The 16,836-nt window shown below is 41.7% G+C and overlaps 1 protein-coding gene across 9 annotated transcripts in view; it reads right to left on the reverse strand.

Annotated features, from left to right (window-relative positions):
• BIN1 (bridging integrator 1) overlaps positions 1-7,556 on the reverse strand; it is a 98,488-nt gene extending 90,932 nt beyond the window's left edge. For 7 of the 9 annotated variants that reach the window (XM_072874190.1, XM_072874197.1, XM_072874196.1 and 4 more), the window contains exon 1: positions 7,380-7,556. In XM_072874190.1, coding sequence (XP_072730291.1) covers positions 7,380-7,463 — 84 coding nt within the window. In that variant the 5' untranslated portion in view covers positions 7,464-7,556. The remainder of the gene's footprint in view (positions 1-7,379) is intronic. The other 2 variants (XM_072874195.1, XM_072874193.1) reach the window with 1 other exon arrangement.
• Positions 7,557-16,836: the final 9,280 nt, after the last annotated feature.

The following is a 16,836-nucleotide window of genomic DNA, read 5'->3' on the forward strand; positions in this document are numbered from 1 at the left end:
TGCTGACTTCCAAAAACTTCAACCTGCCAGCCACAGGTCTGAGCAAAATTTACTCCAGAACAGCCTAAATAGTAGAAAAATCTATGTTATACATGTGTACTTGCAGAGGTCTGAGCAAACACAGTACCTATTCCTCATTTCATAAAGCTGCTTCATAGTGATTCTGTGAGACGTCTGTCTAGGTCTGTGTAATGCCCCAAGCTCTGGCTTCCAAATCTTCCTCAAAGCATAACTAGCATCCAAACCCTTCCTGAATGCAAGCTCCCAACATAATCAAGGAGAAAGTTAGGAAAAAAAAAGGGGGGGAGTGGGAAAAAATAAACAAAAACTGTACAACCTATTCAGGTTGGACAGTTTCTATTGTTCCTTCAGACCACAGAACTACAAATCTAAAGAGAGGTACTTTCTGAGTAGCAGCTAAGAAACAAAACTATGCAAGCAAGTTGGCATAATAAAAATGTAACCTAAAACAAAAAAAAGATTCATTAATCCTATTTTCTACTAATATTTCCAATTTTTCTCTAGGAATGAGGGACGGGACCTACCCTGCAGTACTTGTCAGCTTTGTGAAGATCAAGCAGCTTCAGAGGCTAGCAAAGCCAGGAGATGTTCCAAGGGAAACCTGACCTGTCTGAGGTCCATCAGTCACTTGCATGTACCTGCTAAAAGCACACCTGCCAAGATTTATTCATCCTTTGCACTGCTGCCAACAGTTCAGGCAATTCTGCAGAGGTTACTCACTCCTGTTCTGATGGTATTAAACAGTCAACTAATACCATATTTAAAATCGGTTTTAACTAGCAAGACAATGTAAGTTACTTTCTTCTCTCTTCCAACACCTTCCTATGAGATGCCCCCTTTTAGCTCAGCAGTATGAATGTCAGAATGGTACAGGTTTGCTGGGACTCATGCATTCAATATTGCAGGTGTTGGAGAAAAGCAAATACACAGTCCCTCAAGAGAAGGCTAAAACACAGGCTGACGTCAAAATGGACCCTGATGCTCTATTCCACCTGCCAGCAGCTCTCAGAGGAAGCTTTATTCGTATTTCAGTATTTGTTCCCATCTCATTGCTCTGGGGTGGAGAATGCACAGTCTCTCACAGTAACCTGTGGGATAATAGTCTTATCCCACAGCAGAAGCAGCTGGTCTGCACACCCTGGCTTTGCTAGCCCACTTAGGGAGCCCTGCATGCTGAGCTGTGGCCAGTTGAAGAAAACAGGGCTACAAGTCTGTTCTGCTTGGGCAAATCAAGCCTATCTTCATGATAATGACAAGTTGCCATTACAGCACTTCTGGGAAGAGAGTCTGATCCCTGCATGTACAGGTAGACAGCCAGAACTGTAAGACGATCCTTGTGAAGCTGCAGAACTCGCACAGTGGGCAGCTCAGGTGTCTGGTCACCATCACAACAGTGGAAAAAAATAGCCACTCGTATTTAATACCTGTCAACCTAAGCTACCCTCTTGACACTCCAAAATTTCTAAAACCAGATCTTTATGACACATTTGGTCCCAAGCAACAGGGTCTTGTGTCTCTGTCCAAAGACTCAGGAATAAAGGAAGACTTGCATTATTCCTGAAGACCCCAGTCCGGCTAGATGCTGAACACCTCAGGCTGCACACAGCTTTCCTGTGTGGCTTGGCTAGCCATGGCTTGGCTAGCCATGTCATTTGCTAGTCACGTGCCAAGAGCATTTGTGATGTTGCAAAAAACATTTGTGCCTAGAAACACAAACCCATACTTAACAATCAGCATGCATGATGGAAGGAGAGGACAGACAGGTTTGATGGCACCCCCCGACAGATGAGTTCTGTAAGACTAACTCTGTCCTGCCTAGAGCCTCACCAGAAGTCTCCACTGAAATGAGATCTTACAGATCCTACTTTATGGACCTGATCTCACAAGAACTGCACTGAAGAGGACTGGCTGTAAGACTCAAACTTACAGGGAAGATAAAGCGACCAGGAACAGGTCTGGGCCTTTTCCAATCAGAAAATTCATCCATCCGTGAGATTCTGCTTCTTAAAAGAAATCTGTTGCCAACACCCAGACAGAGGGGCACCTTCAGCAGGGCACTGTAAGCACCCTGCCAATCAAATCATTCCATGGGCAAGGAAGCACACAGAGCCTGGTTTCCTATTTCATCTCCTCCCTGCCCCATGCAGATTATCTGATACCCAATAATACAGTCTGAGCTCATACTGGAATCATCTGTACATTACAGGAATTAATTCAGATCTCCCTCCTCTGTCCAGTGCCTGTTTTCCAGCAACCTTCAGGCACAAAGTACCTTTGAGAGTCTACCTGTCACCTAAGCCCTACCTTCTTGAGAAAGCAAGCTAACAGATATAAAGTAAGAAGCCCTTTCCTTGTCTTCTGTGGAGTTCTCAAGGAAAAAAAAAAAAGTTTCATGCTGGATCAGCAAGAGAACAACTCTTGTAGCTTTTCAGGCTTTTTGTACTTCACTGGCACAACAAGGCAGATTGCATAGGGTAGGATGGTTTGGTGGCAAAGCCAAGGAAAAAACACAGAAACTTTGAAGAGACAGAAGGATCCCGAAGGAAAACCAGTAAGGAACTTCCCTCCTCCCAAGTAGGTAGATGTGATACTTCCTTCAACAAGAGAGCTTTCTGCATCTACCATTTTTTATATAAAGCCTCCCTCCGCATCTGCAGAGGTTCTACAGATCAGGCAGCCTCTGACAGCTGAATCCTGAAGACAGCTATATTTAAATTTTGTTTAAGGTTCATGGATGCTCCTTATTGGTATAGACTCCTACCTGCTTCAACAGGGCTGAGAATTCATTCTAGGTGTTCTCACCTGCCATGCTCCACCTATTGGAGCACGTCTTATCAGGGGAAAAAAGCCTTATCAGGGCAAACTCAAAATGCAAGCCATGCTTTCTGCAAACCCTGTTCCACCCAAATCACAACCTCTTCATGTTCAGCAAGGGATTACAAGGGGAAAGAAACAAATCCTAAGGTTCTGAGAAAGGAAAAGATCCTTTCTGGACACAGCCTGTGCTGCTACAATTGTTACATCAGACAAATTAATTGGAAAAAGCATTGGGACATCAAGCCACAGCGCCCTGCCAAAAGCAGTCCTCCGCCTTCCTTTCTAGGGCTAGTGTCCTTGGTTATTTCTCCTTGCTGGGCTGCAAATTCTTTAGCAAAGCCTTTGGTTTACTAGCATATAAATCTTTTCTTGCACTGTAGCAGGCAGGGAATAAGCATCAGCAAGCCTGACTACCAACAGCTAGGGTCACACTAGCCCTGTGAGACCAGGAATACAGCTCAGCCTCCTTGAACTGTGCAGACAGAGGAAAGCAAAACTTTGATCTGACAGGTTTAATCAAGAAAGTTTTGCAAACATAGATGTGGTTAAACATCGGTGGGATAAACGAAGTAAGCCAAGAACAGAAAGCAGAAGTAACATCTCATGGCAACATGGCAAGTCAGTGGAGAGTCTATGACCTAAATGATACCCGCTAACGCAAGGGAGTTTGGATGTCCAAACTAAATTTTGACAGGTCCTGGAACAAAGCCTTCCCCTTTGGTTAGGGACAGAGAGAGAGAAAAGGGGATGCCTTGGTTTGTTGGTATATCAGAGTAAAAACATTAAAAAATATGACAGCATATTCATGTCACAGAATACAGACTCTATTTTGCTCAGCTTTCAATGAAAGGAGAGCAAGAGATCACCACTCCTATAGGACAGGAACTTCCCGTGCTCAGTCGAAGTCTAGAAAGGAAAAAATAAGTTCATCCCTTTCTACTCTCCACACAAAAAAGCTCCCGAGGAAAAGCCTCTCTTTCCAATGTCAACTTTACAACTCATCTCCTCAGACATGCCTATTAATCTGTATGCAATTTAAATCATCAGTCAGTGCTTGCACAGCCAATACCATCTTCCACCCTGAATCTCTGCCTAACCTGCTGAAGGAAAGCAGAGAGCTTGATCCTGTGATGAGGACTCCTACTACCAGCCAAGCAACAAAACCCCAATCCATTTGCTCCTCAAACTCAACCCCCTCCTGAAACCTCGCAGAGGAGTTACCCTCCCACCAGGGTTGCATCAAGTCACCAAGACACTGTTTTAATTTGTTCAAAGCAGAAATGTTTGTGCACGTGCAGACTGACACATCCAGAAACAGGACACTCTTTGAGCAAAATAAGAATTGTGGAAATTGGGGAGATTTTTAAAAATTTCAGAAGTATAAGATAAAAACTGATCACATAGCAGAAACATAAATTTTAACCAAGATGATGGATTACAGACATAAAGAAAAAAGACTTCAAATCCTTTCTGGCAAAGTTTAAAAGAGCTTGCAAACACTAAGCTCTCTCCAAGGCACCATGACATTGGAGGCATTACAATTTTACTCCATTTTAAGAAGTTTAGAATTATGAAAGGTTCAGAGCTCAACATCTCGATCTGAAAACCCTTCAGCTAACTACAGGAGGAATAAAGCACAACTTCCAGCCTAAACCTCGTAATTGTTAGTTGCAAAGGATGATATATGAGTTAGCAACAGTTGCATGGGTCCTTTCTGCTAGGTGGGTTCCTCTGGACAGCGGCATCAACTTATTTGATACATTTCACTGGACAACTGGCAAATTATTACCAAGTGTTGTACTTGAGGCTAGCTTTGAATAGAAAGAGAGAGAGTAAAAGGGTACACAGCCCATTTGCAAACAGCATAATCAACCATTCTGCCCCATATTTCCTGTGGAATTGAGAAAGTGTTTTCCAAAAATAGCCAATAGTTTTGCTGAAAGGCTTAAAACAAACAGTACTTCTGAAGGAATATCTTACATACTTTACATAATAGCCATCTCAGAAGGGAAAAAAGGATGTGTACAGTGTTTCAGTGTGAATTCTGCATTGAACAAAAAGACATCATTCTTTGCCTAACACAAGGCTTAAATTCACCATGAAGGAAATTGCTGAAGTCAAAGCCTCAGGGCTCAAGTTGGGAGGGAGATACTACTCTGAAGGGAAGAATTTTTATCCTAGATTCAAATCAAAAGAGGATATGTAAAAGGAACACTGTCAGCTTGTTTAAGCCTCAAATTATACTAGCCTCAAAAAGGAAAGTTCAACCCCACTCAGCATCCCTTCACCAAAATCTAATACATTTTTAAGTGCTTGGTCTGTTGTGTACCCAGATCTACCTCTGCACACTTCTGCTTACCTTTTTCGTTTGTTTTTTAAACACCTGGTCCTTATTTCCAGACACGTGGTTTACCCTTCCTCCTATACCCTATCACATATCACAGTTTAAAACAAAATACCACAAGACTAACACCAGCATAGTGCCCTAACCATTGGTGCCTTCCTCTTCACTTCGTATTCAACTGTATCTTTCCTCACGAGCTGAAAGTTCACATTGACATGCTTGCCTCAGTGAAAGTCTGTCCCTTAGAGGGACAGGTAAACGGTAAAACACCTAACATTCCACAAAAGAGGAATTGTTAGAGATGAAGCTGTACAGTACGAAGGGGCCAGTCAGACAATGAAGTAAGCAATGCCATTTTTTTTCTTTGAGAGCCCAAAGAGCAAAGTTGTTTCGTTTGCATTAGGACCACAAAGGCCAAAGGGCCTAGAATTTGTGTTATTAAGCAAGTGCTTTGGGTTTTGTTTTCCTTTTCTCCTTAGAGGGAAAAGGAGCTGTGCTTTTTCCTGTGTAAAGAGACAAAGAATTGATTTCAGATCATGCAAATTACCCGCAATACACAGCTAAATTCTCAATTATTATTGTTGTTGTTGTTCCCACATCCCCAATCACCGCCAGGGAATAAGCAAGGAAGTGAACTGGATCTCCAGTTGAGAGGAATTTGTGGAAAACTCTCTTCCTAGGAAAAGAACCTGTGTGTTTAGATAAGAAGCCAGGGAAGAAGCTGGCAGGCCACACTTGGCTCCAAGCTGCACCAATGAACACAATAACTTCATCAGCAGGCCAGGAGCTCAGCCTTTACCACCTACCTTAGTATTAACTAAAAATATGGTTCCCATCTGGTGGCTAACACAGAATGAATTTAGCATCTATAAAGAGTTCAAGGTAGACCAGATACCAGGAGACAAATTCCCTGTCCTGTCCCCACCTGGAACCGCAGTAAGGGGAAAAACCACAGATGTGGCCACACTCACTCCCATGGGCGGAGCGAAGCCAGGACCTTGTTGCTGCAGCCAGTTCCATACTGGATCTGCTATTCACTCGGGGTTTTTTCCAAGCAGTCAGGCAAGCTCAAAGCATGCTTCTAGTCTTAGTAAATGAGCTTAAACCAGCGGAAGCAGCATGTGCAAAATTAGGCCCAACAGGTTTGAGTTGCTATTCTGACCCAGCAGCATTTTGTAACAGCACTGGCGATCAGTACAAGGCTCAGGCCAGCACTGCATCTAGTCTCAAGCCTCCTAAATAAATTTTAGCTGCTAAAGATAACTCCCAGGGAACAAGAGCAGCAGTGGGTAGATCTGTTCACCCTCCCTCCCTCAAAGATGCACCAGTCCTTATTCAGTCAATGTCATCTCACAGCAAATCACTGAAAACCAAGATGAGCATGCCTGAAATAAAAGCAGCTGATCAACGTCCCTGCGTAAAACGTCCGATAATCCCTACACAGAGCAGGCAGTTGGCATCAGATGCAGCATGCCAGAGAGATGAACATGAAAAGTATCCATTGCATATTCCTGGCACCTTTTGCTGGCACAGGGGTGGGTGGAGAGCAGTGAAAGGGCTCCCGGGATTCAAAAAACACCCCTCCCTCACCAGACATCGGCACAATCTTCAAAGACAGTATGTTTTTTGTCTTACCACCATTCCAAAATTTGAAGCTCAAGGTCAGTAAAGCAAGCAGCGAATATCATGTTACGCTGTTAGAAGATAAGGAAGCAAGCGCCCATCTCCTTTTCCTCACCGTCTTTGAGGTTACATATGTAGCGCTATCGCAAAATACAGTACCGCTCTTGAAACTGCCGCATAAAACAGAACCGAAATACCATAGAAAGAAGGTCTCCTCCTGCTGAAACAATAGGCATCCACATATTCAAAACAAGCGTGCGGCACTCTGTCCTCCCTCCCCTCTCCCAGCTGAATCCGATGCCATGTTTCTGCTTATCCTGAGCGTGCAGACGGATGGTAAAACATCACAACTCACAACTGCGAAATTTTGCATTCTCAGGATGCAAAGGGGCCCTAAATCCGCAGGCAGTGAAGGCAGCTGCCAGCCCCCCCCGGGGTGGGGGGGAGGCAGGGGCGCCGCTGCACCCACTGCGAGACGCATCTCTGCTTTGGGGAGGGGTGTCACCCCCGGCACCCGCATCGCCCCCCGCATCCCGGGGAGGCGACGGCCGCGCACCCCCCGCCCCTCCTCTACCTTCTCCTGCGCCCGGGTCAGCTTCTTCTGGACGTTGCTGGCGATCTTCCCGGCGGTGACCCCCTTGCTGCCCAGCTCGGCCATCTTGCCTCCTCTTTTTAACGGGCGGCTGCGAACGACGGGCCGGCAGAAAGGGGGGGAAAACCCGGCGGGCAGGCGATGGCCCCAGCCGCCGCCGCCACCGCCTCCCGCCCGCCCGCCCACCGCCTTTTAAAGGGACAGTGCGCTCCGCGCCGCCTTAAAGGGGCCGCGCGTCGCCCCGGGAGGTGGCAGCAGCAGCACAGCTGGGCATCCTGTCTGCCAGGGATGCGACGCTGCTGCTGGCAGGAGGGAGAAGAACTGGGGGCAGGTGTTTCCCAGATTTCCCCCACCCTGCCTGGCCCAGAGAAGGCAGGCAGGCAGGGTGGGGGAAATCTGGGAAGCATCGTAGAGGGAGGTGGGACGGAGGGAGAGACACTGGGGGGCCCCCCACACCGGAGCAGTGAGCCACTAATACTTAAAAACAGCTAAATGAGGAACATTACTTAGAGATGCTAGCTAATGACTATGTCAGTCTTCATTAGTAGTCACAATTACAGCATGCTGTACAGTAGCAAGTGATTAATCTTAGGTGATAGCATGAGTTTGCTGTTGTCTTTAATTCTGCAACAAAATAGCATTCTGACTTGTTTCAAGAGATTTGTACCACTGTTTCCTCTGATTGTCCATACTTCTAAATTTATACAACAAAGGTACTTTTCAAATTATTCCTGGATCTTTACAAACACAAAGTGAGAAATTTACTTTCCGGGGGGGGGTATTTGTAAGTGAATCAAAACCCTGATTTTAAAAATGAGCTGAAATTTCAGATTTCATCCTTTAACGTACCAGCCTGTTATGGGATCCAGGTAAATGCCTTCGCCTCAGCCCTGTCTCTTTGAAAACTTGAATAATCAATTGACCAGCTTGTCTCATGGGAACATTAGGATGGCTAATTAGTTAATGTTTGTACAGAACTTTGAATATGCTGTGGTAGCAGCTTTTTACTCATTTTTAGATTTGTACAATTGGAATTCAGCATGACTGCACGTGATGGCTGTTCCAAGTTAGGGAGTAATGGTGACGGTGGAGTGAGGTGCTTTGTGTGTCTCCACTGCAAAAGACGTTGCAGTGACAGGGCATTTACCAGAAGAAAACCAACCATGACTGCACACAGCACTTTATATGCCTAACTTTCCCTGAATTCCTGCTACCTTAGTCTGTATGGTATTATTCTTCAGCTGTGACTCAACTGCTTCTCAGTGTTGTTGCTCCTGGCCCAAATATGCACCCTGCCCTCGCTTGCCCCTGTCCCCCTTCAGTGAGCCTGGACTTCCTGACTGCATATATTGCAGTTATGCCACAGCTTTCATCCCAACAGGGCTTTGGTCATGCTTTGCTAGACCTACTGTGCAAATACCTTACGTGAAACTCTATTCTTTTACAAGATAGGACAAAGTTCTGCTTCCTGGAATACAGGAAGCCACCTCAGCGCTGTTATTCATATCCTAATACTTGGCCCCAAAGCTTCCGTCAGTTCCACACACTGGGGCTTGGTCAGGTGGTGGGGAAGCTTCCTTCCTAGCCCGCTTCTGCACACTTGTCTTACTACTTCTTTGTGGGAACTTACATCTGCTCTGTGTGCACACAATACCCAGTACAGTATAACCAAACCAATGCTCTGCAGACAATTTAGATATTTAAGGAACTTGCATTTGCCTTTGTTTAAGATGAGCACTTCCATCTCTTACACCTATTTTAATGCAAAGATGGTACCAAAACCTACCTGCGTTCCAAGATGATTTCATACAGTCTTTATTTTGCCAGATGAAGACTGCTGTCTCCAGAGTTTCACATGCATAGGGAGTAGCGTAGCACTCACTATTGCGATCTAAAGCAACAGAAAAATGTTGAAGGTGATTACTCAAGAGAGCTAGGCCAGATTTTTCATATTTCATTTATTGTTTCTCGTTTCTGCTTCAGTAGTATTTCTGTTCATCCAGAACTTGGAATAAAAACAATTGTCTTGCCAGAGCCCTTAGAAACTGTGGGCAGAGAACCTGCCAACACCTCTTTGTGAGGCTTCATGAGATAGTGCCTCTGCATTTCTCGCCTGTTATAACAATGGCTTTTTTTTTTTAATGACAGAAGCCCTCATTCAGAAACTGGTTTAAATCCATGCTATACTTCAATTATGTTAGTAGACATACTATTCCTATTTAATAAAATACTTAGGCATGTTGCTTTGGTTGTATACGAGAAAAGTGCAGTGATATAAGACATATCCAGACTCAAGTGTGTGCATACCTGTGCTGCTACACTGTATTGCAAACTGCAATTTTATTCAATTCCTTTCTGGCTTTACATATAGTATTCATACTTCTGTGTGTTTTTCTGTAGATACACAACTGTGTATTTGTCCCAAATGCATTTCATTTTGTCCATAATTTCAGCCTTACTAGGTATTTTAATATTATTTTTCTTGTCCAGTATCATCTATAATTTTGCAGCATCTCACTGCTCAGTGTCATCTGGAAACATAATTAATATCCCATTTTCTTTGTCTCTTACTCCCCATCTCCTCCTCCTTAGCTGAGCTTTTAAGAGTGAAAGATGCACATGTGGTTAAACATTTGTAACATCACGTTTAAAAGAGCAGATGTTTCAGGGTCGGAACACATTCCTCTCCATCCTACCTCATATATTTGCTTCTCCTGCCTAGGTCTTTTCTTCAGTGAAACTGGTTTTGAAAGGATTTTTGTCTGATTACGTGCTTTCAAGTGAAAAGTGAATGATTGCAGCACACGAGCTGAAAAGGGAGTCCATGGCAAACATCAGACAATTGTGAAACAAAAGTGGCCAGACACACACATTCACCACAATGAAAAATGATGACAAACTGTGTACATTTTAAAAGCTGAGATTAACAGCAAGCATCCACCTCTCAGCATGAGTCATTTCCCAGTTATTTCTGTGCTTGATTGGATCAGTACCAAAGCTGTAAAGCATTTGCCAGGCTCCAGGTGTGTCGCAAAAGGTATTCCCCTAGCATGACCCAGTGAAGATCAGATACTGAGTGGCTATGCATTTGAATGAACATATAAGCCATTTTAGCCAGGTGATATATGCTGAAGGTTGTTGCTTTGTGGACAGGAGAGGCTTCAGTCTCACATCTATCCACCATTGTTCTGATCTCAAGCTTACAGTTTTTTACAACCTTATAAATGTAAATAATGTCATATGTCAATAGAACTGCACATCGTAATAAACCTACAGGCTAGCAACTGAATGTTTATATTCATTTGTGCTTTCTGTCATTGTGAGGCAGGGCTGTCTAACCTTTCAGAAATTATTAGTGACAGATCCTGCACAATTGGAGTTAAAAGGAATAGAACTTGATGCTTACATCTACCTCCTGCAATGAGATTCATTAGGTTCAATATGTGCATGGTTGTCTCATTTATTCTAACACTAGACCCTAGGACACTTCATTTCACCTAACTGTAAACAGCTAAACATATCTACTTTAATTTAAGCTGAGTCACCTAGGCCCTTTTATAGTTGAAAGAGAGAAATCAGTACCTCCAAAGGATTATAAAAGGTAAAACAGCTTCTAGAAACATCTCCCCTTCCCCCCTTAGCTACAGATGAAGATTAGATGAATAGCTTAGATAGCTAAAGTTAAGAAAGCCAGGTGGGTTATGAAACCCACCTATAGTCCATCTCCCTGGTGACAGTATGATTCATTTACACAGTTCATAGGGAAGAAGCAAATCTGTCAAACATGATAGCACAAACACACATATTTAACATGTACATACCTAACATTGCTTTTTTATTGCTTTCTTAATTGATTAATACTCTAGTCAATAATGCCTATGTTAGGCCTCAGCCCCATAAGTGCATTTCACTTCTCAGTTGTCTCATTAAAGAGAGATGAACTGCTCACCTGTTTACAATTAAGCATATGCTTAAGTGTTAGCTGGGTTGGAGTCTATTATTTTGTAGTTTTGGTACAATTTATTCCCTTCATTGCACAAATTGTTGTTAAATCTCTTGTGTTTTTTTATTATTACTTTTTTGCCAAGTTTGTCCATCTGGGAGCAAGATGTTTTCTTCATGATTCCTAATTTGAATTGGTATAAAATTTTATTTTTTGAAGAGTGATTTCAGCAATGTGTGCATTAACATATCTTTTTTTTTTTTTCCTGACTTGAACCTTTTAATTGTAGCTTGTGTATTTAGAGCTACAAGCTGTGATAATCAAAATGTATCTGCTTTCCTGCTGCTGGTGGCAAAACTCTTTAATGTATAATCTAATTCATTTAAATAAAATAATTTTAAAATTACAATAATTTTAAAATTACAACAGTAGTGGTCTTTACCATTCTTGGAACTAAAGTATATATTCTCTGTTCCAGTTACAGAGAATATTAAAACCCAATAAAATTTATTTTTGTTTCTTTTCAGCAAGGAGTTCTGATTTTAAGCTTGTAATTATTGTGGTTTTAAAATAGTTAGTAGAGCTCAGTTAATTAAAGATGTTTAAGGTAAATATAAACATATCATTATTGAATTCTTAAAATGTTTATAGGCATACTAAATGATATTATTTGCAATAAATTATTCCAAGAACTCTAAAGCCCTTCTCCCCGAGTACTAATATAATGCAAGATGGGTCTATTTCAATCGTGATTTCTTGTTTGTATTCAAAGCTGAGGTTCACATTTTAAACAACCCCAAAGCCTCTGGTTGTTTGGAGCCATAGTCTTGTTCCAGCTCTAACTCTAGCCATAACACTAAAAGTCAGCTGGCCTCACTCATTGCCAGCATCACTCCTTGGCTTTAGTGATGTCAGTTGAGGGATTAATTTAAGACAGTAAATCCAACACCTTGAAAACAACAAGTTACACAAAATATATTATGTAGCAAAATCTAATCAAGTTCTGACTGCAACCTTACTTGCCTTAAACAGCCTGCTCACTTTTTTCTTTCCATTGCAGATCATGCATTCTTCTGGGACAACATTCAGGAAGAGCTTGCAAAGGTGACTTCTATCTTTCCTTTTAACCCGATAACATTATTAAAGGTAATTCAGACATCAATTTCACCATTAGCTAGTTTGCCTTGGCATTCCTTTCTGACTGACTATATTCTCATGCAAACTGTCCCTTTGTTCTCCCACAGAAAGGTGCTGGGAAGGATTAGGAAGTTTCTGCCATAAAATTAATAGATAAAACCTCACTGATTATGTGTTCTGTCCCTTAAAACAAAAGCAAGATGAAACAACTTTGATTTAAACATAGTGTCCAGAAGGCGTTCTCTCCCACATCTCTCAAACTCACAACTTCTGTTGAATCTCTTCACTATCTTGTTACAAGAAACAGAAGATGATACCTAAGTGACTCTTCTCGTGCCTCAAACACAAAAAAATACCTACTACCATAGCACAGGGAAGACGCCAAAGCTGAGAGCTTTGCCAGTCTAGTTCAGAAAGACTCACCCCCTCAGAAAGGGGGAGAGGTAGGAAATAAAATGACATTACAACTTTGTCTCGTATCTCACTGAAGATGGTCCCTTGATTGCAAGCTTGCTTGAATTCTTGAGAATTCTGTGGTATTCATGATATATCTTACTGGGGCCTCAAAACCATGGCAGATTTTTCACTGAATTTCAAAATTCAGATCAAATTTCTTTTCCATCCACGTGCCATTTTGGATGCTTGAGTCAGCTGCATGTAGCTATTTTCCGTTTTCTGCCTGTGTGGATTTGGCCACCACAAAGTCATCTTAGGCCCTGAATTTGTGACAGATGAACTACCTTCCACTAACAAATGAAGTGAGTAAAGAATGGGAATGATCCATAAGCTTTGCACAAATATACTTCCAAGAAGCTTACCAAAATTTCTATGTGCCTCATCATGCAGGAAAAGAAGGAATTTGGCACATATGAAACAAATTTTTTTAGTTTTTCATTATCATCCATCAACACAGGAGCAGGTAAGTGAATCGTGTGCTTGCTTTTAAAATTATTCTGAGAATTCTGGAAGCCTTCTACTACTTATTAAAATATTTTGAAAATGGGAAATAATTATATACTCTAATAGATGGGCCAGTTTATCCCCATCTGTAGCTATGGTAGAACACACGGCCCATTCAGTGGAATCACACAAAGGACATCATATCACCAGGATTCAATATCAACAGCACAAAACATCAGTGAAATCCAGAAAATATTTTATATAAAACGTACCTCCACAAGGTTTCACATTGGCGATAACCATACCAGGTAGACTTATGTAATGGTAACAGTTGCCTCAGTTGCAATGTCTTCCTCCTTGCTTCCCTTTACTGATAGCCTCATTTAATTTCCTTGGTAATGAAATTTGAGTGACTCATTCACTACAAATTATTTACAAGAGCTATCTCACCTTCATTTACTGTAAGCTCACTGTCACTTCAGATTTGTTCAGTTTTCAGAATTATCCAAGTCTTTGCTTTTGGTGTTTGGGATTGGATTTTTCAGAAAATGAGGACGGTAACTGTCCGGTTTGGGCAAATGCAGTCTTCTGCACATATTTAATCCACCATTACTATACAATCTGTTCTAATTAATAATTACTGACATTTATAATAGCGTTTTCCTAGTCCTGGACCAGGACTGAACTGCAGAAAATACAACACAGACAAACGCAAAAAAAATTATTCTTACCTATAACAACTCAGCCATTTTCACCAGCTGGCTTTATCAACTCTGTTAAAGCCTTTCATAAAGATTCAGTGAAAAACAGTGAAGACCTCAAAAGAATTAAAGATCCACAATAAGTAATTTAAAAGTTAACTGTACATCTTTACAAAAAACACTCTCAGAGTCACTAGTTTTTATTAAAGGTAAATCAATACAACTGTTTGCATTTCTAGTAAAAAAATCCAATATAGGAAAACAAGGCTTCTGGATACGAGTATTGCATTCAGCTCTGGGGCCCCCCAACATAAGAAGGGCATGGACCTGTCAGAGCGAGTCCAGAGGAGGGCCACGAAGATGACCAGATGACTGGAGCACCCCTCCTATGAAGACAGGCTGAGAGAGTTGGGGTTGTTCAGCCTAGAGAAGAGAAGGCTGCGGGGAGACCTTATAGCAGCCTTCTGGTACCTGAATGGGGTCTACAAGAAAGCTGGAGAGGGACTTTTTACAAGGGTGTGTAGTGACGGGACAAGGGGTAATGGCTTTAAACTGAAAGAGGGTAGATTTAAATTAGATATAAGGAAGAAATTCTTCACTATGAGGGTGGTGAGGCACTGGAACAGGTTGCTCAGAGAAGCTGTGGATGCCGCATCCCTGGAGGTGTCCAAGGCCAAGTTGGATGGTGCTTCGAGCAACCTGGTCTAGTGGAAGGTGTCCCTCCCTATGGCGGGGGGATGGAACTAGATGATCTTTAAGGTCCCTTCCAACCCACACCATTCTATGATTCTGTGATATTATAGGGACTTTAAGGAATTTTTCAAACTATGCATGTGCTTTATTCTTGATACCAGTATTTGGTGCACACCGAAGGGTTAATTTCTAGTGGAAAGAAAATAACAGGCTCAAGAGAATTAAAGTAGATGTTTACTGTATGTAAGCCTTCATGCATTGGAATAATTTATATTATCTAGATGCCAGCTGCATCACTCAAATATTCCACCTTAAAAATAATGTGGGTCCATGCATTGTGGTAGTACACACTTAGAAAACCAGGAATGAAGCATAAGCCATTCTGAAGGAAAAGAGCAGACAATGCCATCAAAGTTGTTTTTAATGTGAACAGCTCTTTGCTGTTCCAACCTGGATTCTTACCTGAATTCTAAATACTGTACTCAATTGCTGCAGATACTTAGCAACTTTGGTAAATTATCAGTTTTCTTTTATTCATAGACAAATATTTGATCCATGATTGACAATTAAATACTATAGAGACTTAGAATTGAGGGTCACCTAGTTAGAATTGATATATTTCTCTTCACAGATTATACAACATTTTTGTCAGAGCATTGAATGACATGTAATGTGAAGTGTCCCTGCCAAATTTAGCAGAAAACATTTACGGAGTCTTAAAGTAAGCATTCTTGATGGTTTAATGAGTCACAACCTTGTGTATACAGATATCAGGATCATCAGCATGGTAGAAGGAATAAACATAAATGTCAAGCTAAATTTCTGTTTTGTTTCCAAACTCTATTTTGAAACAAGGTAACTCTACCAGATAAACCAACCAAACATCTTAAATTGTGAAACTTTTTCTTAACATGTCATTGTACAAGTGATGAAAATGCATGCTATTTCTACTACTTTACTCTGAAAGCCAAAGAACAAGTCTGGAAATGTTGCAGCATCTCAATGTCTTTACTAGGAATTTTGCAATACAGGATGTTCTCTCAAAACCCCACCTTTTGGAATCACATGAATAGGTTTCCAGACAGGAAGAAAACTTCAAAATCTAGATTCCAAACCCACAAAAACAAAGAAGGGCAGGGAGAATTAAGCCATTGCTTCAATGTTTTCATTTATTTTAAGGCATTCATGGTCATTTCTTTCCCTGCATACTTTGATGATAGTGACATTGAGTCATATGCTAAGGGAAGATGTGAGACGTGATAATTCTCTCTTGGATATGGAGGTAAAGATAACTTTAGTTTCTATATTGCAAAAATGTGCTGCTTGGAAAACGATCAGAGAACCTCCGACTCTTCCCCCCACTGCTCCTAATTTGTTGAATGGGAGCAGTAAGCCCCTTCCCTTGCACATGTGAGACACTGGTCCCTTTACTGTATGAAATCCTTAAATGCTTTGTTCTCCCCATTTACATCCCTTCATGCAGGCTTCTTATAGCTATTGCAGGTACAGCCCTGACAGTTTAAGAGGAGTGAGGACCTCTTTCCTGCCTAAGAGTGCCTAACTGTGGTCACAATCAGCATGACCTGGTTTGATATTTGGCAAAAACTTGACAAAAAACAGTACTGTGATGAGAAAGTCAGGAACGAGCAGCACAAAATGAGGAGGCAGTCTCACATCTCCACATCCAGGAAGATGTTTCACAGAACTGAAGTTACTTGGTCCAAAATAAGTGCATGGTGCCAGACTAACCTCATTTAACCAGCTAATTCTGATAAACCATATCAAACTTCTTGTGCACAGCCCTGGGCTGAATGGGTGAACTAAACCTGGCTGCGTCTATGCTAGAAGCTTGAGCCTCTAACACTTTAGACAAAGGGAGAGAGTTTGACTACTTGGAATTTTGCTGAGCTTCCCAAAAACCAGTCCCTACAAAGGAAGAAAGTTTCATGGGTTACAATGCTCATATACACATTTCAGTCTAAATAACAAACTGAAAATAACTGGAAATATCCAAATAGAGGAACTCCACATTCCATGAAGGAAAGCCTTTGATATTTCCATTCCC

Source organism: Ciconia boyciana, chromosome 10, assembly GCF_034638445.1.
Source record: "Ciconia boyciana chromosome 10, ASM3463844v1, whole genome shotgun sequence".
Lineage (NCBI taxonomy): Eukaryota > Metazoa > Chordata > Aves > Ciconiiformes > Ciconiidae > Ciconia > Ciconia boyciana.